The sequence below is a fragment of the Rissa tridactyla genome, chromosome 1, assembly GCF_028500815.1.
Source record: "Rissa tridactyla isolate bRisTri1 chromosome 1, bRisTri1.patW.cur.20221130, whole genome shotgun sequence".
Lineage (NCBI taxonomy): Eukaryota > Metazoa > Chordata > Aves > Charadriiformes > Laridae > Rissa > Rissa tridactyla.
Window position 1 is genome coordinate 195,405,259 of NC_071466.1, and position 24,892 is coordinate 195,430,150.

The 24,892-nt window shown below is 39.5% G+C and overlaps 1 protein-coding gene across 9 annotated transcripts in view; it reads right to left on the reverse strand.

Moving 5' to 3' along the window:
* Nucleotides 1-959: 959 nt before the first annotated feature.
* Nucleotides 960-24,892, reverse strand: part of POT1 (protection of telomeres 1) — a 95,052-nt gene continuing 71,119 nt past the window's right edge. For 3 of the 9 annotated variants that reach the window (XM_054201162.1, XM_054201154.1, XM_054201145.1), the window contains one exon: nt 21,838-24,099. In XM_054201162.1, the coding sequence (XP_054057137.1) occupies nt 23,987-24,099 (113 nt within the window). In that variant the 3' untranslated portion in view covers nt 21,838-23,986. Of the gene's footprint in view, nt 1,495-18,588; nt 19,048-21,683; nt 21,806-21,833; nt 24,100-24,892 lie in introns of those variants that run through there. The other 6 variants (XM_054201189.1, XM_054201198.1, XR_008466382.1 and 3 more) reach the window with 5 other exon arrangements.

The window sequence follows — 24,892 nt, forward strand, 5'->3', positions numbered from 1 at the left end:
CACTTTACATGACCTGCTCACTGAGGAGCAACCCCGAGCCGCCAGGTGAAAACCTGTGTGTAGAAGCCTGCTGGTGACCGAGCAGTAGTCAAGCAGTGTTCTGCCTCTCCATCCACTAGCAGGAGGAAGCGCTTCTTGAGCGCTATTGGCAACAGAAATCTTAATGTGAATGGAAAAGGAAAATTATTCCGGATGGACTGTATGAGATACTTTGTCAGCTGCACTCCAAAATGGGGAGCTGCAATCCTGGCAGTCCACAAACCTTAGGAATGACAGAGCTCTGCTGAGCTCCTGGTGTTCTCCTGAGGACCTGAAGGCTCCATTCAAAGATTCATGTATTTTTTTCTTGCTTCAACTCAGGCCAGTACCTCTTCACTCTGAATAGGCATTTTCCAGAGCCAGAAAAACACACAAAAACAAGACAAGGATTTGGCTGATCAGACACTTGATCTGACTCTTGTTTGTTGTTGATACTATTTTTCATTGCCTCCAGGCTATTTTTCCTGCTCTTACTCAGGCAAATAACTACGAGTGAAATCAGAGTCAAGCTGTTCAAGTTTAGCCAAAAGGACAAGTTTTTGCAATCATATTTAGTTATTTGTCCATCTCGTGGACCCCAAAACCGATGTATGCATACAATTATTTATCGTATTGCTGCTACTGCTTTGACCGACAGGAGGGAATAAATGGAGTTTCATGCCAAGATCAAAAAAAAAAGGGTCCAGACATACGTATTAGCTGGCTTTGAAGCTCCCAAAGCTCCTTTTTCTGAGCCAAGATAAAATACAATACAAAAGTGAAATGCAGAGTTTTTTGCAGTATATTTATCATAAAACTGAGTGAATTACAGTGATACTTGCAGAAAAATACTGTACCAAGAATGGCACATAAATATAACTTTTAAAATGCAAATATTGATCATGAATCTGTCTTATAAGAATATAACACTTTCTTTTTCTTTTACTCAGTAAAGGTCTTAAAATGTAAGGCTGTATCAAAATTATTTGTATATAGGTAATAAATAGTATTAGGTGGTGAACAATGTTTGGTTCCAAGGCAGAAGGAAGGAATGGCTATTTCTCGAGCCTGAAGAACCTCTCTGTGTAATAACGAGCACAATTCCCATGTTTTTCTTCAACATCAGTGTTTTCAATATAGACATAAATTGAACTTTAAAGATGATTTTGCAGGCAATTTATACCAGTGTTTGTAGTTGTTTCTGCAGGAGCAGAATTTGCACAGAAATAAAAAGTCTATTAACATCCGCAAGTACAATTTCCCAAGACAGAAAAAGGATAGAGAAGAGGAGGACACCATTCAAAATTATGATAATCACTGTCAAAATTGTTCTTTCTCTATATTCCATAACAACCATCAGTCAGTATGAAAGTGAATATGTTTTTTATTACAATTTTCTTTCCTCCAATTTGTGTCCAAGTAGGCTTGATAAGATAAACCGGTGGGCTTCTGGCACTCACATTCCCCTTTTGGAAGCTAAAGAGAAAGAAAAAGCAGATTAATTAAAAAAAAAGTAAAATGTTAACATTACAGAGCAAAAATGAGAACAGAGCAAGATACATTTCCGCCCTACTAGTTTCAACAGTGTGTCCATAATTAGAAATTGTAGTGGTTCTATGAACTTGAGTCACGTTTGGTTTTTTGCTTGACCTTTTGCAGGCAGAGGCAGGTGAGGGAATATCCAGTCCCCTATGAACATGTTATACTAATGAACACAATCTTGGGAAGGGAAGGCAGGGGTTGAGGAGATGCTATAAACCCTAAGAAGTTATTTTCCATTCTCTGGCCTCCCATCCAGAGGGTGTTCAGTGCTTTTCAGAAAGTGTTTAACCAACATAATCAATCCTATTGTGATTTTTCAATTTAGAGTGCAAGTGATTAACTGATGTTGCTAGTTAATGTAGCGGATATGTTTCTGTATATGTTTTACCTGTGTGGTTTAGGCTGTGTTGAAATAGCATCAATTTGCTGTGTTAACTGTTATGCAGCATAAATAGGGCCTTTACAGAAATTTGAATTGGGAACTAAACGAAAGGAGGCAGAGGTAATTCCAGCCGTCAGTATTTCCAAATTATTTTCTTTTAATGCATACTTCTCCCATTTTAAATACTAGCTTGGGGCTACATATGGGTAAAACAGGAAATGATTTTTGACTCAGATCTTAGTCGCCCAGGTACCACACAGGTGGACGAACTGATGTACGCACATACAGAGCGCAGAGTATTGCCGGCGTTCTCACTTGCACAGAAGGCTCTTGCTGTCTGCCCTGCAAGAAACGCCTGTAATTTGTCCAAAGACTTGTGTGCTACTGATACTACAAAGACATTACCAATATCCAAACAGCTTCTCCTTCAGCGCTTTGTGCTGAAACTTGTAGTTTAAGGGCCCTTAGTGTGGGGGACAGACCGGCTGAGAGTGCACAAAGCTGGGATGGAAATCCTTTGCCAGATGCCAACAAATAGCCAGGATTTGGTAGAAGAATTACATTTACTTTAACTTTATATTTTATTTACATTGTCAAAAAAAAGATTGTGGCATTAACACCATCAAATGTGTGCAGACACATTTACCTAGAGAAGGACCAGAAGGCTCAGCTAAATATTCCTTCCTCCCCAGATGAGGTGGGGATGTAGTTAAGCAAAGCAAGTGGCTGGAACGTGCTGCTAGGCTGAAGGTCTGTGGGAAAAATCGTTTCCTCTGTTCTTATCAGCTCCCTTTATCTGTTTCAATCTTGGAGACAGAACAAAACATGTTTCACGGGCATCCCTAGACAATCCTGCATAGCTACACTTGCTGTTTCTCTTTAGCACACTGAATGATTTTACACATCCACCTCCTAAAATATGTAGGGAATAGCTCCCTCCCCTGCAAAACAGAAGGTATTGCTGCAAGCCATAGAGGACCAAGCTCGTACCTATTCCTTAATTGTTAAAGGGAAAATCAGCCTCTTCAATTGGATTGCAGTGGTAAATTGCACTTGCTGATCCATTCGTACAGTAATTCCTATATTTAGAGTGTGCAATTTGTGAATTACAGTCAGACATCTAGGTTGTAAATTCATTTACAAATATAATAAGATTCTTTAAGAAACACAATAGAAACAGCTCATTAAGGAAATCCTTCACTAAGAATAAACAAACTTTGCATGTTAGACTTCTCTGATTGGAGGGCTTATACATTCTTCCAATAAAAAGAAGATAAAAGAAGCATCTGTTTCACAGTCAGCATGTTGACAGCATAATAGTGTAAGAATACGAATACTACAAGAACTGCAGATGCTGGGTCAGTCCATCTATCATAATATCTTGCCTCAAAAAGTATTTGATGTCCAGTGCTTCAAGAACAGTGTAAGACTAGCATATACAGAGAGCAATCTTTCCCTAAAAAAAACCCAAAGCCCCAAAACCCCCCACTTCACTGCAAGATCAGGGCTTGATGCTTTAGAGTTCATTTTGATGAATTCCAGTGTGTCATGTGTTTGCAAGAAAATGTATGAAGTAGTTGAACAGATTATGCATCCTCTGTAAGAGGTATAGCCTAAGAAGTAAATGAATGGGGTTACCAAAGATTAGAAGTGTTTTAGATAATATTTTCTGCTTGCATTTGCTTAACTGGTGTTTGGAAATATCCATACTAATTGGGACTCCTGGGTGCAAGAGCAATACAAATAAATATAATGTCAGCACTGATCAAAGTCCCTCTCTTCCCCTAGTGTTACGATTAGAAGTATGAAATTACAAGAAACATTCGAATGGATTTCAAAAAATTGAAACAATATCTACAACAAGAAACTTCTATGTTGTTATCCATCAAATTTGTAAAGGTATTTTAATGCTCAGCAAAAGGCACCAAGGCAGATTCAGACCAGCAGCTGAGAAGAGCCTGTTTCTAGAGGTTTGCTGGTCAGAATCTGGCAACTCTGTTTCTGTCTGACCCTTATGTCACAACATATTTCCATGTCTCTTTTTGTAAGGTACATCTGATTTTGGACTCTGCTGATGTTAATAAACGTAGCATTAAGAGTCCATTTCTCCTCCCACAGGCATTGATTACACTGTAAGTAGCACACAGCTAAATTCAGGTCCCCAGCATGTGGTCTGGGGTGGCCAGGAAAGAGGTAAGGTACTAGCCAACTGCTTACCTAGAACTATTCTAGCTCAGTTGTATTCTTGAGCCAGCCTTAGTCCCTCATACCAGCGACCTTCCCAGGATTACAAAATTAAATGAGAAGACTTTAATTTTGAGCGTACTCCACTGACATCTAGGGAAGTTTCACCATTAGCTTCAAATAACACCAGGATGAAGATCCTAAACAGCCAGAGCCCTGGGGTAAAAGGGCAGGTCTGTCCGTGTGGCACGAACAACTGCTCACCCCAGAATCAATAAAGGTCCCCGTCTGGTGTAGAGTGAGTGGAAGGAGTGAGACACTTGGATTTTAAAACTGAACAAAAAAGTTTCTCAGTTGACCTCAGTTAGAAATGAATATTATGTTTGTCAGATCCTAGTTATATTGCAGGCCCACAGTTGCAGAACAGATTATAAACCTTGCTATAGAGCACCTACTGAAGTGTCCATTATTTTTGCTCCCACTAACGTATTCCTTTTGATTCTGAAAGTATGATTGTAAAGAAGCATTTCTTTACCTTTAGAAATTTAAATGCTGGTTCTCATAACATCCTCCTCAGAGTTACACAAGTGGGAACTGAGTCTGCTGTATTGAAAACACTTAATAAATAGCAATTTAAGACCCTTTTGTTTTATTTTCTAAAGAGAATCTTCACAGTATTTATACACATCATTCTCAACGTATGCTTAATAACAAATAATGTGCAACCCACGAGTACTCAAAAAGTAGATGCAAACATATGCTATTTTAATAAGTAGCCACTAAAACTGTGTGTCAAATATGAATGTCATATTGTTTTCCAACATCTGATCTGCAAAATACCAGGGCATGCTTAGAGCAAAAGCAAACTGATAAGCTGCTTGGTTTTGACCACAATGTATGGTACCAGAGTCCTTGTGAAATCCTCACTCTTGCAATTGGTAAAACATACAAATTTACGGAGAAGCTGGCAGAAGGAAACTGAGTATTTTAAGAACAATTAAAACATGGTGATGAGCTAACAGGTTTCACCTCTATTCTCATTTCCATGAGAAGTGGCTAGGTGCAGGATATAAAGCACTTCAGGTCTCCACCTGTCACTGCTGACATGTAACATTCTCTGAATTTTCTTTGCTTCCTGATGAATCTTCCCAGATGACAAAGATGCAATAGGAATTAAGATCTGATCACAGTCATTACCAAATCATTACTGGAATAAGAGAAGTAAACCTGGCAGAATTTGTAACATGGAGTTCTTGATGCACTGTTCTTTGTTTCCTTTTCTTTTTTCTTCCAGCAAATATTTTTAAACCCTCAATTACTTTTTGGTGTTGTTGGTACAATTTTGCTGGGTTGCACAGCATATTTCTGGAGTCCAATTTGTCAGCTGCATTAAAGGGCATAACCTTTCTGAGATTGATTATGCTGTCCCGCTTTCTTTCAAACGACACACTGGCCCACAGCTGAGGACAGTAGGTAAATATATAAATATATATACAGTTTGCAGTGCTGCATATCTGGTCTTTCAAAGATATCCTTCTGGCAAAGACAAAATGGTGAGAACAGTTACTGATACAAGAAGCCAAACCCATTTTATAATTCAAAGGAAGACTTTTTTAAGAAGATTGAATAGATGGATGGCCATTTAGCTTATTAACTGTTGAATAAATACAAAATAGTCCTGTAAAAATTTTCATTAAGAACGCTATCTTCTTTTGCATTATAAGGCTAAATGGTAAACTATAATGGAATACGCTGACAGTTACGAGGAGCAGCTGAGGTCCCTTAGTTTGTTCAGCTTGGAGAAGAGAAGGGTGAGGGGTGACCTCATGGGAGTCTACAGCTTCCTCAAGGAGGACAGTGGAGGGGGAGGTGCTGATCTCCTCTCTCTGGGGAACAGCTTTAGGACATGAGTAAATGGAATGGAGCTGCCTCAGGGGAAGTTCAGATTGAACATTAGGAACAGATTCTTCACTGGGAGGGTGGTCGGTCACTGGGACAGGCTCCCCAGGGAAGAGATCACGCCACCAAGCCTGTCAAGAGTTCAAGGAGTGCCTGGACGATGCTCTTAGTCATATGGCTTATTTTTAGGTATTCCTGCAAGGAGCAGGAAGTTGGACTCATGGGTCCCTTCCAATTCAAGGTATTCTATGTTTGTAAGCAATGTGAGCTAAAGGAACAGTTGGTACACTCATCACAAATTTACAAGGGGAACTGTAAACTCTCAAACTTTTTCAGGTTTTCTCCAGATGTAATTGCAAGACAATTTCAAGTCAATTAACTGTAAAAATTTGATAAGATATAGCCCTGTCTCTCCCATCTGACAAAAGCTGAGGAAGAATATAAGAAACAGCGCTGATGAATAACATCCTTTGATGTGCCTTAGTGGTTTAGGGATGTGCTGTGTCAGAGAGTTCATATTTCTAATTAGTCAAGAGTAGCCTGGAAGTAGGAACTGCTAAGCAATTAACTGTGGGCATATATTCCATCAGGAGCTAAGCCCAGGCAAGCTTTTGGTGAAATCCAGCCCTTCTTGAAATTAAAAGCAAAACACACTTATTGATTTTGGCAGCATCAGCAATGTATTGACTGCATTATTTACCAGTTCATCAGCCATTTTGTCCTCGATCTGTTTGCTTTTCTCATCTTCAATGCATCCAGTGTGAAATTCTCCCATTTCATGCTAGAAAGGTGGCGTGACCAGTGGCTTTTCAATCCACAAGAGGAAAATGCTCAGAGTGTCAACTGATAGTGTAAAATCATGGTTGAATTCATCTAGTGTCTCCTGCAGTGAGGTGGTGTGGTTGCAGTGGGGTGACACCAACCTTGGCTGCGAAGAAATCTTCATTGCTTGTGGCCTTTCGAACTGAAAAAAGTTAAAACCAAAAGGAACATGGTGTACTTAAGAACAATGTCACCTCTGGTGCATGGCCTGAGAAACCGTTCCCTGTGACACTGAGTAACCTAAGGACCCTGAGCTGGGCATAAAAGGACTGGTGGGCTTGTGTCGTGACTGCATTCAACTACAAGTCCTCTTGTAGTTGTTTTGTTGATGGCAATATCCAGAAAGTTCCTAAAGGTTTGAAGGAAAAGTGAAATGTGTTATAGATTTTTCATAGTCTTTGCACTAGGAAAAGAGTTATGTGCAACATTAAGCTTAAATTGATTTTCAGTGTTTGAGCATTAGCCTGGAGAGTGGGTCTAATTAGCATCTACAGTTATTTAAATAACAGTATTGAATGCTTGGGTTGCAACAGTTCCCATCTTGGTTTAGAATTGTATTTTGTTATGGAAACTCTTGTTGTGCTTCTGAGAGGTGAATTTACTGGGGAACTTTAAACATCGAATAAAATTTGCTTTTGTTATTTAAACTGTGATAGTTTTGCCCAAGTACTCAGCTTAGAAACAAGCAATGAAAACAGAGGCTGAGCCACTGAAAAACTCGGCTGCCAAAAACCACATCTCATGGGAACCATAAATCTCTATTTATAAAGGGCTTAAATTTGCCATGATCCTTTGTCAATAAACTTGGTCTTTGGATGTCTTTTCCACCAGCTTTGAGCAAAGCAGGCAGAAAACTGGCCTGAGTGGTACCTGTAGATCATCAGGAAACAAATCCGCGGTAGTCTAAATCACTCCTTTCTTCATCATAGAAGCATAGAATGCGTTGGGTTGGAAGGGACATTTAAAGATCATCTAGTCCAATCCCCTGCAGTAAGCAGGGACATCTTTAACTAGATCAGATTGCTCAGAGCCTCATCAAGCCTGGCCTTGAATGTCTCCAGGGATGGGGCCTCCACCACCCCTCTGGGCAACCTGTTCCAGTGCCTCGCCACCCTCCTTGTAAAGAACTTCATCCTAATGTCTAATCTAAACCTGCCCTGCTCTCGTTTAAAACCTTCTGTAAAGAAGGCTTTTTTGGAACAGAAAAACTGTGAAGATGGGGCCTGGGAGGGCTGTGGGTCTCTATGTTCACCCAAGAAACCAGTCCCACGGGACCTGGCACATGTTAAATGAACCAGTCGAATCAAAGAAGAGAGACACCTGTCTCACCCTGCGTTGCACTCCTTGGCCACTTTCCTTTAGAAAAAAATTGTGCCTGGCTATTACATGCTCCTTTCCTTTCAGAGTAAGGAAACAAGACAGATTTATAACTAAATATGTATGACAGACTTCTCACCTACTCCTTTAGCTTCTGGCTACCCTCAGTTCCCATCAAGGGCACGTTAAGCACAGGAGTGATAGCACCTTGCAAATGTGCGTAAGAAAGAGTATTCAGGGGTTGCAATTCAACAGAAGCAGTGACAGAGCTTCGGTGCAGGGTAACACCAGGGATGTCACGCATTTTCCTTATGTTGTGGTTACATTTACTTTCTGTACGAGTCATATTTAGATTTTTTTTTTTTTCTCTCCACAAATCACTATGGAATTATAATGGTAGAAAAGTGTAATTTCAGCCTCTATATTTTGAGTGATGTTCCTCTAATTCCCAGTCACTTAATTAAGGTCTGACATGGCTCAGCTATTCTTTACACTTACAGTGGTTTGCCATCTGGGCTCCACTAATAAATAAGCACTTTAATGGCTGAACCACTTAATAAACTTTCTGTGAGAGAGGAGGGAAATCAAGTCAATTCTTTCATTATGAAAATACGCTGTGCCATCTAATTGTTCAAAAGCAGATGTCACTCAAATTCAATTAAGCTGTTTAATAACCTGTGTGCTTATTAATAACTTGACTGAAGGTCTGACACAGTTAAAGTAAATACAAATGGCTGGTAAGATTTTAGCTTCTCACGTTTCTGCTTTTTGCTACTTCCTCAAAATATCCGCTTCGGTCTGTGTTGTTTTCTTATGACACATGACAAATTTGCACTGTCTGCTCTGAAATCAGGGTTTATGCAAATTGTTAACAAACATATTTTTCTTATTTTCTCTTCTAAATGTGTAGTGTTGGTCTCACAAAGAATGTGTCAAATGACTCAAATGTGAGGCAATCATGAGTATTGTTGGTTAGATAGACAGCAAAGCTCCCCAAGAAAGATCTTTGGTGATTTAGCTTTTTTTTTTGTTAGTGACAGATTGGAAGAGCTATCAAGGCTGCTTTTTCTCTGTAAACAATTTCTTATAATATGCCAAGTTTTAGAACATGTTAATGAAATCTACATATAAGTTCCTCCTGTGTTATTAAGAAAAAGACATGCAATATTCACTGACTATTAAAAAGTTACTCAGCACTTCAGTTTTTACAGTGTGCTTCCCTCTTCCTTGTTTCCCTCATCCTCCTGACTTTTTTAATTAGCTGATTATTGCTTAGTCCTCATTACTTAGACAAAATCCAGAATGGATTACCTCCGTTACAAACTTAAACCCGTGTTGCAGATTTCCTGGCCACATATGGGTTGTGAGGTGGCTCACCCAGTCTTTCCCAACACAAATACGAAGTTGTGTTAATTAGATGTAGGTCATCCTGGCTACGCAGTGGTACTGACTTAAAGAAATTCCGCCGAGGCCGTGCCTCCCACAATAACGTGCACATGCTAACTGCTGGCGTGCTGCATAACTCGACCTCACAGCATTCACTGCCCAAGTCCTTTTCTTGACCTTGCCATGGGCAGCAAGGTCAGTTACAGCTGGTCAAAGCAAACATTTGTTGAAAAGGTCTAGGCATAGCTAACCCTGCCTGGGGGTGGGAGAAGGACTAGACGGCCTTTTAAAATATGATTTTCTACTGGATCCTATGCAAGTATCTATTTATTACAAGCAAATGAAGTTTTTCAGACGTGCTAATAATTCTGAAACGGTGACTCAAAACCAAAAAGAAATGCTGAAGTAAACCCTAATGCAGATGCTGTGGATGGATGGCTTCCTGCTAAGGGGCGAGAAGCCTGTCCTTCAGACATTCATCTCAGCTCAAGGCTCTCTTGATTTCCAGACTCCATGATGGGAAGCAGATAACCTGGGAGCCCTGGAGGCGCAGAGCCATCCACATTGTGATGCAGCCCTAGAGCAACAGACCCTGGAAAACAAGGCTCTTCAGCACCTGGTGCTGCCAGGCAGCTGGCAAGACCCCAGCTGGGCATTGTCTGTGTTCCAGCAGAAGGGTTTGAATGGGATGTGTTGCTGCAAAATATTTGCATTTAGACTTAGTTGTCAATTTCTATTTTACAAAGCAATTTTTAGCCTGCTTTTGCCACATCACAGCCCATGTTTTGCTGGGTCAACAACCCGCAGCAGCACTTCTGCTGTCCATTTCTCTATCCTTGAAGGAATATGGGGCTACCTGGAAAGCACTGCTCCACCTTCTAACTCTGAAATGTGGCCATGTGTTTCACAAAACAGCCAAAGGTACTTTTTTTTTTAACTAGCTGTAAACAGTTTGGACTGGAACTCACCTCATTTGTGCTTTCCCATGTTCGTAAGTCATCCATTTGTGTTAGAAGTAGGTAAATTTATTTCCCTATCAATGTACTAAAAGCAAACTTGTAATTGTGAGGACTCTACAGTTCAGACATGGCTAAAACTTGAGATGTAGAAAATGTTTTAAGTTCCTCTGGTGGAAAATACAGATGTTTTTTTAATTCAGAAACAAGAAAGGGCACAGCCAAACCTAACTCACTTGACAAATAAGTACCAGAGATTTACTAGAAACTCTTCTGAACAGCTAGAAAATGCAACAAAATTAAGACCAATAAATCCAGTGACTCCATCACTGTATAACATTTTCCTTCACCTTCTCACCTCTACGGCTACAGTCATCGGCTGCAATTCACAAGCTTTTTTGGAAGGTCAATCACAAGCACATAAAATATAATGTTATTCTCTTTTCTTCCATCTCTTCTTTTTTCTCAATTTTGTACAGTTTATACTTCAGTCAGCTTGTCTGGTGTTTAGCCAATACAATCCCATTGTATTATTCCAGGATACAGATGCTCCTTAAGAAAGTTGTTTTTCTTTCCTTGGTTATGTTCTCCTTATGTGTACTCACTTCACTCATCTGGGTGAAGTCTCTCACTTATATGGATTCATCTGGGTGAAATCTTGCTCTGCCTACTTCAGAGTTCAATGTCACAAGGGTCTTTTCCCAGGGCAAGGCTACTCACATCTTAAAAAAGATGATGCTCTTTGCACTAAGTGCTGTAATTATTCAGCAGAAGAATCAGACTTTCACTTGGGGTATTTCAGAGGAAAATGTAAATGTGTCCTACCAGTGCTCAGAGCTGAATGAAATCCATGTTGGCATGGTTAGTACAGTTCTGAGCTTGGTCAGATCGTTCACAGAATCACAGAATGGTAGGGTTGGAAGGGACCTCTGGAGATCATCTAGTCCAACCCCCCTGCCAGAGCAGGGACACCTACACAGGTTGCATAGGAATGCGTCCAGGCGGGTTTTGAATGTCTGCAGAGATGGAGACTCCATCACCTCTCTGGGCAGCCTGTTCTAGTGCTCTGCCACCCTCAAAGTAAAGAAGTTCCTCCTCATGTTTAGGTGGAACTTCCTATGTTCAAGTCTGTGCCTTGTGCCAAGTTATCTCTTGTCCTGTCGCTGGGCACCACCGAAAAAAGCCTGGCCCCATCCTCCTGACACCCACCCTTTAAGTATTGATAAGCATTGATAAGATCCCCCCTCAGTCGTCTTTTTTCCAGACTAAGACGATTCAAATCCCTCAGCCTTTCTTCAGAAGAGCGGCGTTCCAGTCCCCTAATCATCTTTGTAGCCCTTTGCTGCAACCCAGCTTTTCACTGTACTAACATCCTCCTGTGGCTTTTGGCCAGCTCAGAGTAAGGGGGGTGTATAGCCTGTGAAGCACTGTAAAACACACTGTTTTTTCAGTCTGAAGAGAAGGGCTGATATTATCTAAGAATATTATTTCTGAAAATCACTCTGAAATTAAGAGACAATTTTGAAACTTTAATAGATCTCTCAACTTCATCCAATAAAAAAAGATGTTAAGAACCTACCAAGAGTTAAAACAGAAAAGAAGTACAAATACTTTGTGGAACACTACCCAAGGATTGCCCTGTCTACTTAGTCTTTCTAGACATATTTAAACGTCACTACAGGCTCATCAGCAAATCCAGCTTAAGAAGTTACCTCCACCATTTCTGTTATTTATTCCCACTCCTTCTTAGTTCTGGTAACCCAACTTTTTGTGTGACTGTTTCCACAGCTGCACTTGTGGAATAACATAGAATAAAGTGATTGCTTTCTAAAATTTCTTTTTAAGGAAATTTTGGTTTAGAGCAAGACATTTAAAAATTGTTTGGAGAGCTGCCATGCTCAAATCCAGAGGATATGAAAAACTTTTGGAGAGGAGATGTAGGAGAACACAGCTGGACACAAATATAAATCTGGAAGTGGATTTGCTGCCAATAAAATAGCAGCTTGTGTGGAGAGAAAGCTTCTTCTCCCTAACTAGTCATTCACTGTAATTTAAAAATTGGAAATTCTCAGTTAAACTCTCTTTCTATAAGGTTTTGATGGGGAAATTCTCAAAGTTCAGAAACGATTTGTAGAACAGGACACCAAGGAAGAGCTACCAGGCTCTTAATGGCCTCTAGAAGCAAGAAATAATACATCAGTTTCTGCTGATGAATGAACCCAAGACTTATTAAAGATGAAACCTCTTTCTCTGCATATTGTCAGGATAACCCTACCTAAATAAAAGTAGGTAAGGAAAAAAAGTCACATTTTCTATTCAACAATGAAGGAAAGTGCACAGATCTTCTAAGTGCTATTTTGCCTTTCACTGTTCAGCAAAGGAGAGAAGAGGAAGAGGTAGAAAGAAATAAGTTTCAATATGAAAAAGCTAGAAGTCAGAGGATAAGGACTAGGCTCAATAAAGAACTTCAGCCCCTCAAGATTAGCCCGATATAAACACTTGCATTCCCACAATCTCAACTCAAAATGACTCGTGGAGCGCTCGCAGCCAGCTGATGAGAATCAGGTTATAGGTGACCTCCTGCTCTCCTCGTGTGGGACAAAGAGGGTCCGCATCTCTGTTCTCTGGACTGTTTCTGGGTTTTATGTAGTAGTTGTCCAATAGAGATGCATGCATAGTACTAAACTTCTTATTGAACTTAACTGTAAAATATTTGTGTTCCTGTCTGCAGATCAACATCTGAATACAAGTGTTTTCTCGGAAATTCAGTATCAGGATGTTGAGGGACTCTCTAGCACAGCTTTGCTTTTGGCCTACGTGAGAACTCTGTTTTTGTGTGGACCAAATTTTCCCTTTATATTGGTGATAATTTTCAGAAGACAGTTCTTAAGGTATATTGTATGTATCTTATGATATTGTAGAAATTAATTCAGCAATTTCAGTGCTGAATCTCTTGTGAACATCTGTCATCATCAGGAGAAACACCTTAGCTGGTTGTGATGTCATGATGTCCAACCTGCCTTGGCAAAAGCACGGTCTAGGCAAGAAGGCCCAGCACCCTGTCCAGCTGAATCTTAAAAGTGTCCAATGTTGGAGAATCCTCCACTTCCCTGCAGAGGTTATTCCAATGGCTGATTGTTCTCATTGTGAAAAATTTTCCTCTTGTGTCCAATCGGAATCTCCCCTGGAGTAACTGGTACCCATTATCCCTCGTCTTTTCCATGTGACTCCTTGTAAAAAGTGAGTCTCCATCTTCTCTGTAGCCACCTTTTGAATACTGGGACGTGGTGATAAGGTCTCCCCTAAGCCTTCTTTTTTTCAAGGCTGAACAAACCCAGTTCTCTCAGCCTTTCCTCATTATGGCAGGTTTCTCAGTCCTTTGATCATCTTGGTGGCCCTTCTCTGGACTCTCTCCAGCCTGTCCTCATCTTTTCTGTATAGCAGGGACCAAAACTGAACACATCATGAAAGCTTTTCTGCGTGTTTGTTTTTAAGGCCAAATGTCTATTTAGCAATCAGCTGGAGCAGTCTGAAGCCAACAGTAAATCTTTGCTATAAAGTGCAATATGTTTAGGTCTTCATTCCATTATCTAGAAAGAGTCATACATTGAGGAATCCGATTGATGTAGTCCAACCTAACTGTAGTGTAACTGCTTTGAAATTGCCATAATTACACAAGGGATTAATAAGGCTCATTGAGTTTAAGAAAGCAGAGAGAGGACTCATCCCCATATTTCCAGAGATAAAATGTTGAAGATAGTGATCACTCATCAGCAATCAAAGAAGGGCTATGGCAATTTCAACTCAAACTCTAAGAGCGCTGGCATAAAAAATGTGTTTAACTTGCTTGAAAATGAAAACCAGCACTGGATACCTTGGGCAAGCTTTCAAAAATTGATTCCTGCCTCACTTGGATGTGCAAAAAGATGAAGTTGTAAAGATCCAGTTCTTAGCTACTTTTCATAGTCACATAGCATTATGCACATATCTAGACTCTGGTGTATAATTTCAGAAGTTAGGAGCTTTTTCTCTTTCTTTTAGAAGTATTAAGTGATGAACTTTAATCAAACTTGTTTTTCTCCATATACAATAGTTTTCCTGCTAAGTTTTAACACAGAGGAACGATCTATTTCATATTTTGTGCATGATTCCCTGTTGCTTTGGGACTGTTTCCTTAGGAAAAGGAGTAATTCACTAGTGTTTCAGAGCTCTGAATGAAAGCCTCTAACAAAATCACTGGGCAAAACCCTTGCCAGCTTTCCAAAAGACAACCTGAACAGCTCTCAAAAAGTGCTTTTGAAAACCTAGTTACTTTCTCAAGTGGGAGATGAGCCGTATTTGAAACCTTGACCTGTAGCAAAGCTAAGAAAGGAAACTAAATCTCTTGTACTCGGTGGACTTTAAATGGAATGACATCCCTTCTGGGAAAATGGGCATGAGCTGGCCTGAGGCTGCTATGCAAGTTTGTTAATTATACTGTTATCTTGACATCCTTTCTTTCACATCCCCCCCATTCATCTCTTTCATTTATGTGTTCCATCTGATCGTAAGTATGCACAATCTACAACAAGGACAGTCTCCATACGCCTGTCTGTGAGGGGCACAACACATAGGATTCCCAACTCTGGCTGTGGTCCCCGGCTTGACTGGCTTAAAAATAATGTGTATGAGTCAGACGATTTCTGTCTATGGAGATCAAATAGCAAACGCTTCAGGTGCACTTCTAACAAGATAACGTGATTGCTCAGGCTGAGGTCTTACTCTTTTAAGTAAATTATAGTGAAATATGGTTGCTATTGTGATTGTCTAAAGGCAATTTTTCTGACTAATCCTTCTTCCCTTTCAGCTCGTTGTGTCAGAATTTATTTTTTCATTCCTGTTCTGTGTTTGAATCTCACTTGGTGGTCTCAGCTTTTCATTCAGAGCTGGACGTTGTTTACTTCAGATATTAGCAATTACTTCAGATACTGGGGAATAGTTTCACCTGACCGCTTGTTCCATTCATCTGTCCTGAATGAATACCTGAATTTACTGGTACACCTTGAAGCTTCTTCAGTGTCGCAATGCTCTTTGTGTCTCAAGTGGCTGCAAAAGATAATCGCTGAATAAAGGGACTGAACTGTCCGGATGATAGCCACTGCCTCACAAAAAACTGTGTAGGTTTTAACTTTGGATTTTGCCTAAGTGGCTACCCAAATGAATGAGCCTATGGCAAAACAAAACAAAACAAATAAATAAACGTCACAGTCTTGTTGGATGGTACTGCAGAAGGACTCACAAAAGGCTTACTGGGGTTGTACCTATGCTTGTCTTTTCTCTGTTTTCAGCCATCATCCTCAATTTGTGTATCTTTAAAGTGGGTTTCCCTTTGAAAGCATCTTGCTGCAACCAGAACAATAAGCGTAAACAAGAAAAGCTTAAACATCCTCTAGATATATGCCAAAGAGATTCCCATTACAGAATGAAGGGAAGAATAAAAGCCTCACGCTAGAGATTTTGTCATGATGATCTTATTTACATGAAAAGCACTTATTATACAATATATGCAAATAATAATAAAATCCATATTAAAAGAAATCTGTGGAGAATTTCCCAATTCTTTCTTTTACATGTTTTCTTTCCGTGAGTACATACACCTTTGGGGCTGAAGTCGTTCCAGTACCATTAAAAGAAGAGATGTGATAATCATTTGCTCAATTATTTGAAGCCCTTTCCGTCCACTTGCGTGTCGCTTAGGACTAGATGAGTTAATGGTTAATAGTGCCACTGCCTGAAGTACAGCTGGGTAGAAGTGGCAACAGAATGTTTAATTTCTAAGGTGTTGATTTAGCCTTAAAAATATCACTCTGGTTCCACACTGTACAAGACAGATGGGTTATTTGTACAATTAGGCCTTAAGCGTTAAGTTCTTCTCTTGATTAAAATGCCCAAGTCCTCTATTGCCAACTACCATTTAACTTGTGTGCATCTAGTACAGGGAAGAATATACCCCTAAGTGTTTAGTAATGTGTTTTTCAGACAGCTGGGGAAAAAAGGGTAGAACACCGCACATTTCTGTCCCACATTATTTCTGCTTTTAATTTGGGAAAGCGAGCCATTTATGGATCATAACCAAACTTATTTGTGTTTACCAAAACCTCCCATCTCATCAAGAGCCTGGCCCTGCTCCATCAGCGAACAGGCTAGAATTTTTGGATTAAACTTCTTTCCGCATTATTTATTATGCTGTCAATTTTAACGCTGTTCTCTTTAACTAAAATCATCAACATCTCAGCCACCAACAGCAAGACATCAGTGTCCTTATGTGCATGAGCCACTCCTGGGTCTACAGATTTCAGACATTTCCTGGACATGGGTGTCTCTGCCCAGACACCGGCAGCTGGGGCTGCGGGCGCCTCTGTGAGGAGCGGCCGGGGCTGCCCCGAGCCGGACACAGCCATTTCCAGCTGACTCCAACCCACCCACCCCAGGGCACCGCTGAGCCCTGCGGCCACGGTGGTGGCGCCTCAGAGAAAAGAGATTTAGGAACAACAATGAGGAATGTTGTGGTTTGGGCTGGGCATCTTCCCTAAGTCAAGTCTGTTTTGCCCATAAGTGATCTCCCTGTCTTTATCTTCACCCACGAGCTTTTCCGTTGTTTTTCCTTCCCTGTCCTGCTGACGAGGGGGAGTGGGAGAGCAGCTAGAAATTAGAGAAAAGGTGACAGCTGGGAAGTTCAGCTGTTGTAGAATCAGAGAAGCCCCTCCTTGTGGGTCACAGCATGCTGCACGGCACTGCAGTCCATGGTGGGGTTTGCCCACTATTCACTGTCACGCTTTGGTGGAGACTCATCAGCCACCGACAGCTGCCAAGCCTGGAATCGGGACTCGGCTCCGATGAGTCCCTTGGGCAGTGCGCTCCAATACTCTTATCTCAATAAAGGTATGGTTCCAAAAGAGTGCATATATTATTTGAAGTGCACAAGATAATGCACTATCCATATGATTGAATATGTATTGAATACATGCAAATCGGTTACTTAGGCATTTATTATGTATAGATGGAGAAAGGTGTAAGCCAGATTAACAATGCCAATGTATAAAGCAGCTGCATGACATCCACAGTAAAGAGGCATACACGTGGGTAATCACGGATTACTCTGTTGGTAAGCACTCCCAGGCTATTCAGAGTGCACCTGTATATGCGAGACGGCAGTGAGCACGCAGTTCTCTAACTCCTTGTACAACAGTCTTCCAGCCGCCTCACCACAGATAGAAAAGACTACATGGAGGAGTTATTCATTAATATTAGTGACATTTCTTGTCACCTGATATGTTCAGGATAGCCTCCTAGATCCCAAAGCAATGACAGTCTCCAAGCCATGGTGTTTCCATGCTGACATAGATGGCTAGACTTCAGCTCCAGTAAAATAAGATGGAAAATCCAAGAGTTGGTTGGACTGGATTGGGAACCTCTGTACTGAACGAAGAAGAAATGCCTAAAGAATGAAACACTCAAGGAAGACAAGTTGATCTCTAATAAGGAAAAAAGCACTTCTCAATAGAGTCCCTCTTCTGAGGTCACTGCTCTATTTGAGCAACTAGTTTCATTACACTTTTCATCAGATTAAGTTTTTATTTATTATTTGGTTCAAGTTTCATACCAGAATTCTTCCCAAAGCTGAATTAACCAAAAGGCGAACATATCACTGTCACATTTTCTCTTGTGTCAGTTTCAACTGGAACTGATTTCCAATTCTGATTTGCTTTGCTGCACGGGCTCTTGACAGGAGTATTTGGTACAGCTCTACGCTTTCCTGACACATATTTGCCAATGACCTCAATATTTAAAATGGGGCTTGAGTACCTTTGCCATAGCCACTAAGAAATGAGTTAAGAATTCCCTGCCCCATCGCATCCGATCAGCCACCTCTTTACCAAGACTGAAAAGTAGGCCAAGGACACTCACATTTTCCCAGGCCTTACAGAAGACCCAAACGAGCTTTGAAAACTATTGCTATTTTTACGATGCCTTGGTAAGCTTGCTGTGAAAAAGTACACTTACAAGGTATCATGGTGTAATATAGTCCTTGCCAGAAAAAGCGATCTGATATGAGCAGGCCCTGGCACTCCGTGAAGTGCAAGAATGCATCTAGCTAATGATGAATATTGCAATTTTGCCAAGGTTGGTTTTTTTCCACACATTCAGTTTTTAAAGGAAAAACAAACTGACCTCTCAGTTCGGATAGAAACAATTTCAAATAACTGGATCCAGAGGAATTAAACTTGTTTAAAAACATAATGGTGAATTAGTAGCCTAGTTAATCACATATGTACAGATTGGAGTAATATTCAAAAGATTATTAATTACCAAATCATATAGACCATGGCAGTCAACAGATTTGCATCGTGATTTTCAAGTTACAGTACCTGATTTTTAGAAGTGCATTGTTAGATATTTAAGGGGTATGCCTCATTCCTAACTCTTCTTTCACGTGTAACTTCTGACCTTTCCCATCCTTTCAAATGAGGCTTTTTCAGCTTTCTTTTCTGCTTCTTTTTCCTGCGAGAAGGACCCAACCAGCAGCACTTTGTTAAAATGCATTGACTGACCTGTAAGGAAAAAGCAATCCCTCCCTGTTCTCCTTGCCCTCGACAAAACACAGCAAGTAGTGGAAGTGTAAAGTGGTCGTCTCTCCTTAAGACAACCATAGCTTTATGGGCAGCGAGAGCTTACGCACATCACTATGTCCCAGTGTACCTATGCATGATGAGAAACCAAAGGGCAGCATGTCAAGATGACCTTAGAAATCTCTTTATACTGTGGGTTTATGTCAAACTCAATCACTGCAACTGCTTCAGTTTTTTATGGGATTTTGCACCTTTAGCATAGTAAGTGGTGATAGGAAAAGAGTATCCTTCAAGACGGAGTATATGAATGTATGCCAGAATAACAGCATTAAACACTGCTGTCTGGTGCAAGCCCCTTACCCATCCCCCTGCTAAAAACAATAAAGCCCCTCTGGGAATACACATCCCGCCTGTGACTGATCATATTTGTCATTTGAAACATTGCTTTAGAGGGGTTTTGAGTTGCTTAAGGTGTTGTTTGTAGACAGAAGAAGAAGGAATAAAGTCTGTACTTAAATCTGTCTGATCAGCAGATTTCAGTGTTCAGTTTTGCTGCTCTTTTACCCACAAAATTCAAGCAGCATTTCTAAACTGCCACCATTCAGAAAATTGCTTTCAGCAAAGTAACACCTCCATAATTCAAAGCTACTTGATAGCCAGTCTTCAAAATTACAGTTAAATATGGACTTAGTTATAAAGGTGTAGCTTTTACTTCACAAAACTGTATTTTTTTTCCAGTGGTAGTCCACAGGCTGTACACACACAGGAAAAGGTACAGAAAAAAATTTATGCTCAAAGGTTTGCGTGAAACAGAACAGTTATGAGACAAAAAAAAAATCATGTTTTCCTCTCTGGAGTGTATTTCCACATTAAGCATATTTCCTCCTAGTTTACTTGCAAAAATCCAAATTAAAACAAGTATCTACTAAATGTAGATTTATTCCTAGATTTTCAATTTGCTCAGTGTATGCAGAAAAATGATAATATTGCAGCAGTTTTATGGAGGTACCTCTATATGCATGTATCGGAGTTGTTGCAGAAAACAAGAAGGAAAACCACACTGTAGCACTGTTCTGGAGTGAAGTCCATCCATAGCTTTACCACAAACATGAACTCATTAATTATAACATAATTCTGCTCTACATTTTTCAAGCACTGCAAATCTGGTAATCCGTCATCAGATGGATGTTTCCATAGATCTTACTGGGAACTTCATGTATAGGAAATGCTGTGAATATGAACTGCAGCAAACTGTCTCATACAGACCCTCTACTATCACTTCTTGCCTTTGCTACTGTTCTCTGAAACTGCTTTTTCCTTCTCATCCGATGAATTTCCTTGTTATCAATTCTTATTATTCAGTGTTCAGTACACCTGGAATAATATTTATTTGAAGTAAATTCTTATTTTTTCCTCTCCTCCACTGGAAAATTTCCTGCAGTGCTTCCATTTCATCAGAAGAACTTGAACATATATATTTGCTTAATGTTTTTCACAATTCCATTGCAATATTCAGCCTTGCCCCTTATCACAGTGCCCCAATTACTGCCAGTTTCACGTATTAATGCAGTGTCTTTGGCCAAAAAGTGACCTAACATGAATAAGATCTTGTGATGTAAAACATTGTGGTATTGAAAAGCTTAGCACTCATCCCTGTTAACACAATAAAGTCTTCCTTCTGTTGCAAACCTCAGCTTGTCAGCCTGTGGGCTCTACTGTCTTTTTTGCAATCCCACTTCCTGCTGCTCAGTAGCCAAAAGATTAGTGTTAAGCAAAGCATTTCAAACTCTTGTCTGTAAATCTCTGGATCCCATAACAGCAAAAGCTGATGAGAAAGTTCAATCACTACCGAACAGCAGGTCATCTACCAGGAATGCCTCCGTGTTTCTGCAATATACTTTATTTATTTACATTCTGTCTTTCCAGTTGGAGTTTCAAGAGAGCATGAGGCACCCAAGAGCTTAGATTCAATTGACTTTAGAGAGACTTCCAATTGTGTTTAAAACCCCTTAAAACAAGGACTTCAAAGAGATGAATCATACAGGCATTCCTGAAAATACTATTCCACATCTATTTTCTTTCTGAAAATGCTTGTTAATTTTTTTTACAATTTTTTTTTGTAAAAAATTACAATTTTACCATTTTTATGCATTCACCTGTGTAACTGGAAAGGATGTGCTCGTGTTCCCTTATTGTTCTGTTATAGCTTTTGTATTTTCCCTCACAGTTTCTCCTTTACAAGCAGATATTCTTTGCCCTTGCCTGTGGTGACATTGCTGCGTGCTATCTACTTCACATTCCCTGCATATTTGCCATTTAGTCCACATTTCTAATAAGATGCTGATGTTTTGATGCACTTACCCCATATGCTGGCATGTGCGTGGCTGGCAGAAGATGAGACACCAGGAGTTTTCATTGGTTCTGAGTGTACCGATGTTACACTGATCTATCATAGGTTCAACTTTTGAGTGCCTTTATATACATTATGATCTAATTCAGTAATTTTTGTGAACTATGAGAATAGAGGTTTGACTTTTTATTGATGTTTTAGAAACTTAAAACACATACCTGGTTAAGAAACTGACCAAGGGAAACATGACTTCTGTTTCTGTTTAAGGAGGTTGCTGGTGATGGCTAAAAGTCATTGCTGCCTGGGATGCTCAGCTTTCAGAAACTGCGGTCCCTCAGTGCTGTAAGATCAGAACACAGCTATCTCAAGATTTCCATCCACCAGTCAGCTATTCACAGGCCTCAGCATTGACCAGAATGAGTAATTAAAGGTCAGAGTCCCATTTCAGTGACTTCCATTGCTCCATATAAAGGCTACCAATGAGACACAAACATTTTCAACTATCTGCACACTAATTCCTTTCTACACAGTGATATTGTCAAATACATAATTTTTCACTACTAATTAAAATTATTTCTATTAATTATATTTAGAAAGAGAATTAAGCATGTATATTTCAATCTAATGAACTATACAAACATTCATGTGGAGCACTTTCTTGAATGAAGGCTATTGATGATGAAGTTTTCAGTCTTATGAACAAGGAACTAAAGTCAAGTACAAGAAAACCTCAGTATTTGGAAAAATCTTTATTAAACATTTTAATAGAATATTCAGTGGTAAAAAAAATCAAGTGATGTGTATGTAGAGTTTACTGGCAAGGATCTCAGACAAGGGATGTGGGGAAATGGATTTAGTTTACACCGAAGTTCAAAACATATTCTTATTTATTACTTTACAAAGACTTATTTAGAAAAAATCCTTATCAATCAGAGCTGTTAACGGGAATCTAAAAATAAAAACATTTCCTTTCTAACGTTTCCATACAGCATATACATGAAATGTAAAATAGATTGCCTTCAATTTAACTCCTAAATTCTGAAATAGTATGTATATGGCCAGTGTCTAAAATTTTATAATATCCATTTAATAATTTGTTATAACTATTGTTTGCTTATGTGTTTATTCACAGATTCAGGCAGGCTCTCATAAGGCAGTACTGCTCTGTGGTAAACTGCTCTTTCAATTCCAAAGTTGGGTGTTTTTCTACTTTTTAAAGGAAATATTCAGAAACCACTTTTAATATTGGTTCCTCCTATACACCAATCAATAAAGAACATAATTTCCTGGTTTATGACATATAAACCCAGTATAATTTTTTATAGTAACAGAAAATCATCAGAAGATATTTAGATGAAATTTTAAATGACAAATTGCATAATCTACTAAACAGCCCTGAAAAAATAAAAAAATAAAATGTCATCTACTATAAGTATTCCATCTCACTTCTGAGCTCCTTTAAAAAACAGCTGTTGTAAATATTAAGTAATTTTGTTCTGATGGAAAGCATTTGATTTGACAGGAATTTCTGCATTAATTATCATTGGCGAAACATGTCCTGAATTTGTTCTTTGGAATTCTGAATGCAAAGTAAAAACACCAAGTAATTTTTCTAGTCCAGCAGTATTTTGAAACTATGATATCACTAGATCAGTGCCATATCTCTAAATTTAGTCATCAAATCTCATTATGTAAGACAGAAAAGACAGATCTGGGCACTGTAATTTGACAGTAAATTTAGCCAGATATGTGAAAGCCTTTGAAGACACAGACCCAGCTAATAACCATGCTAACCACTTTGGTACCCTATAGGGCCACCTTAAAAATCATTATTATCTAGCGAATGTCAATATTAATTTTACAATTTTACACTACCTTACTTCCATGGCTTGACTTTAATTTTAGTGATAATTCTTACACGGTGACATTCATAACTCCAACAAAATCTATGGTAACTGGTACACATAGCAGTTACCTTAGAATGAATAACAGGAAGAGTTCTGTCTACGTATCAGTGCAAAGGTAAAGAAGTGTCTAAAATGGACAACCTCTCTGTCAAGCTGGCTTACTGAGAACAGCAACATACGCTAGTCTGAGAGAAAGTTTACTGAAGAGCTCCCTTTCCCTATCTCTGCTGCCATTGTTTATTTTAATACAGAAATGAACAAAGCACCATCATTCTGACTACATTTCTAAGTAAAACTCACCAGTTTTAGAGTAACCTCATCGCTGCCTTTTTGAAGGACAGATGGATATTAGATTGCTTCCATCAGCCTGAGTCAAGCAGCCTCCAGTGAAAAGCTCAGCACCACTGCTTGCACTCAGGTCACAAGGCTGTATGCCAGGAAAGTAGTAAGTACATTAAAGCATAATTACCATTCACATTAATATACAAACTAAAACTTCATACATACAGGTTGAATTCCTAAGAAAGGAACAAAGATTTTTTTCTACGGTCTCTGATTCCAAAAACCCTCAAAACTGGATTCTTACTGGATTACTTCCTGTTAGCAACACATCACTATACAACATCTTCAGCAACTGTAGTGTCAAAAATTTGGTAATAGACTTGATCTTTCATCGCATCTCTGACATTATAGGACCTGATGAAGCATTCCAGCCATGGCAAGTCATCTACAAACAAAATCCAAATTATTATTTAATACTAATTTCTAACTTTCATAGGAGAGAAGTATATGTTGAGCTAGATCTTATATACAACAGTTAATAGGACGAAAAATTAATTACTAATTTTGAAATTACAATTTGTATCTTAAAATTTCCCACACCATCTGAAATGGTGTTCAGTGACAATCTTCCAAGCCTCTCCCCCTCCCCGGCACCCCCCCGCCCGAACACTTGCTAACAGTAGTTGTACCACAGTACAGCACATATAAAGACTTTCCAATAATAAAATCTCATCCCCATATGTCTCAATGAGACAATTTCATCAGTCTCAAAGAAAACATTCTTTATATCCTTTACAACAGAGCCAGTTTTTATAAGTATGGTAAAGACTCCAGCATGGCTGTGGTAGTCAGTGACAGCCAGGTACTTTGAGGGAGCACACTCCAGAGGCTGGAGCTGCAGCAGACATATAGCTGGATGTGTGTGGTTTGGGCAGAGCTACTTTCTGCCACAACAGAAATACTGCATAAAAACCTCTGTGACTGGATTTGGATTAAGTTTTTGCTCAATTTCCATGGATGTTTCCTGTAGCAAGGGATGCTCTGAATCAGCATGTGCATTCAGAAGCAGAATCTCACCCAAAGCATGTGCCATACGCTGATTTCCCTTTCAGTTTTCCCTAATGTGCTGTGACATTCAGTGCAAGGGTGTTCTAGTTAACTTCCATATGAATACAAATGACATGTCACCGCCTGCACAGACATGACTGTATTCACACATCACTGCATGCTACATGAAA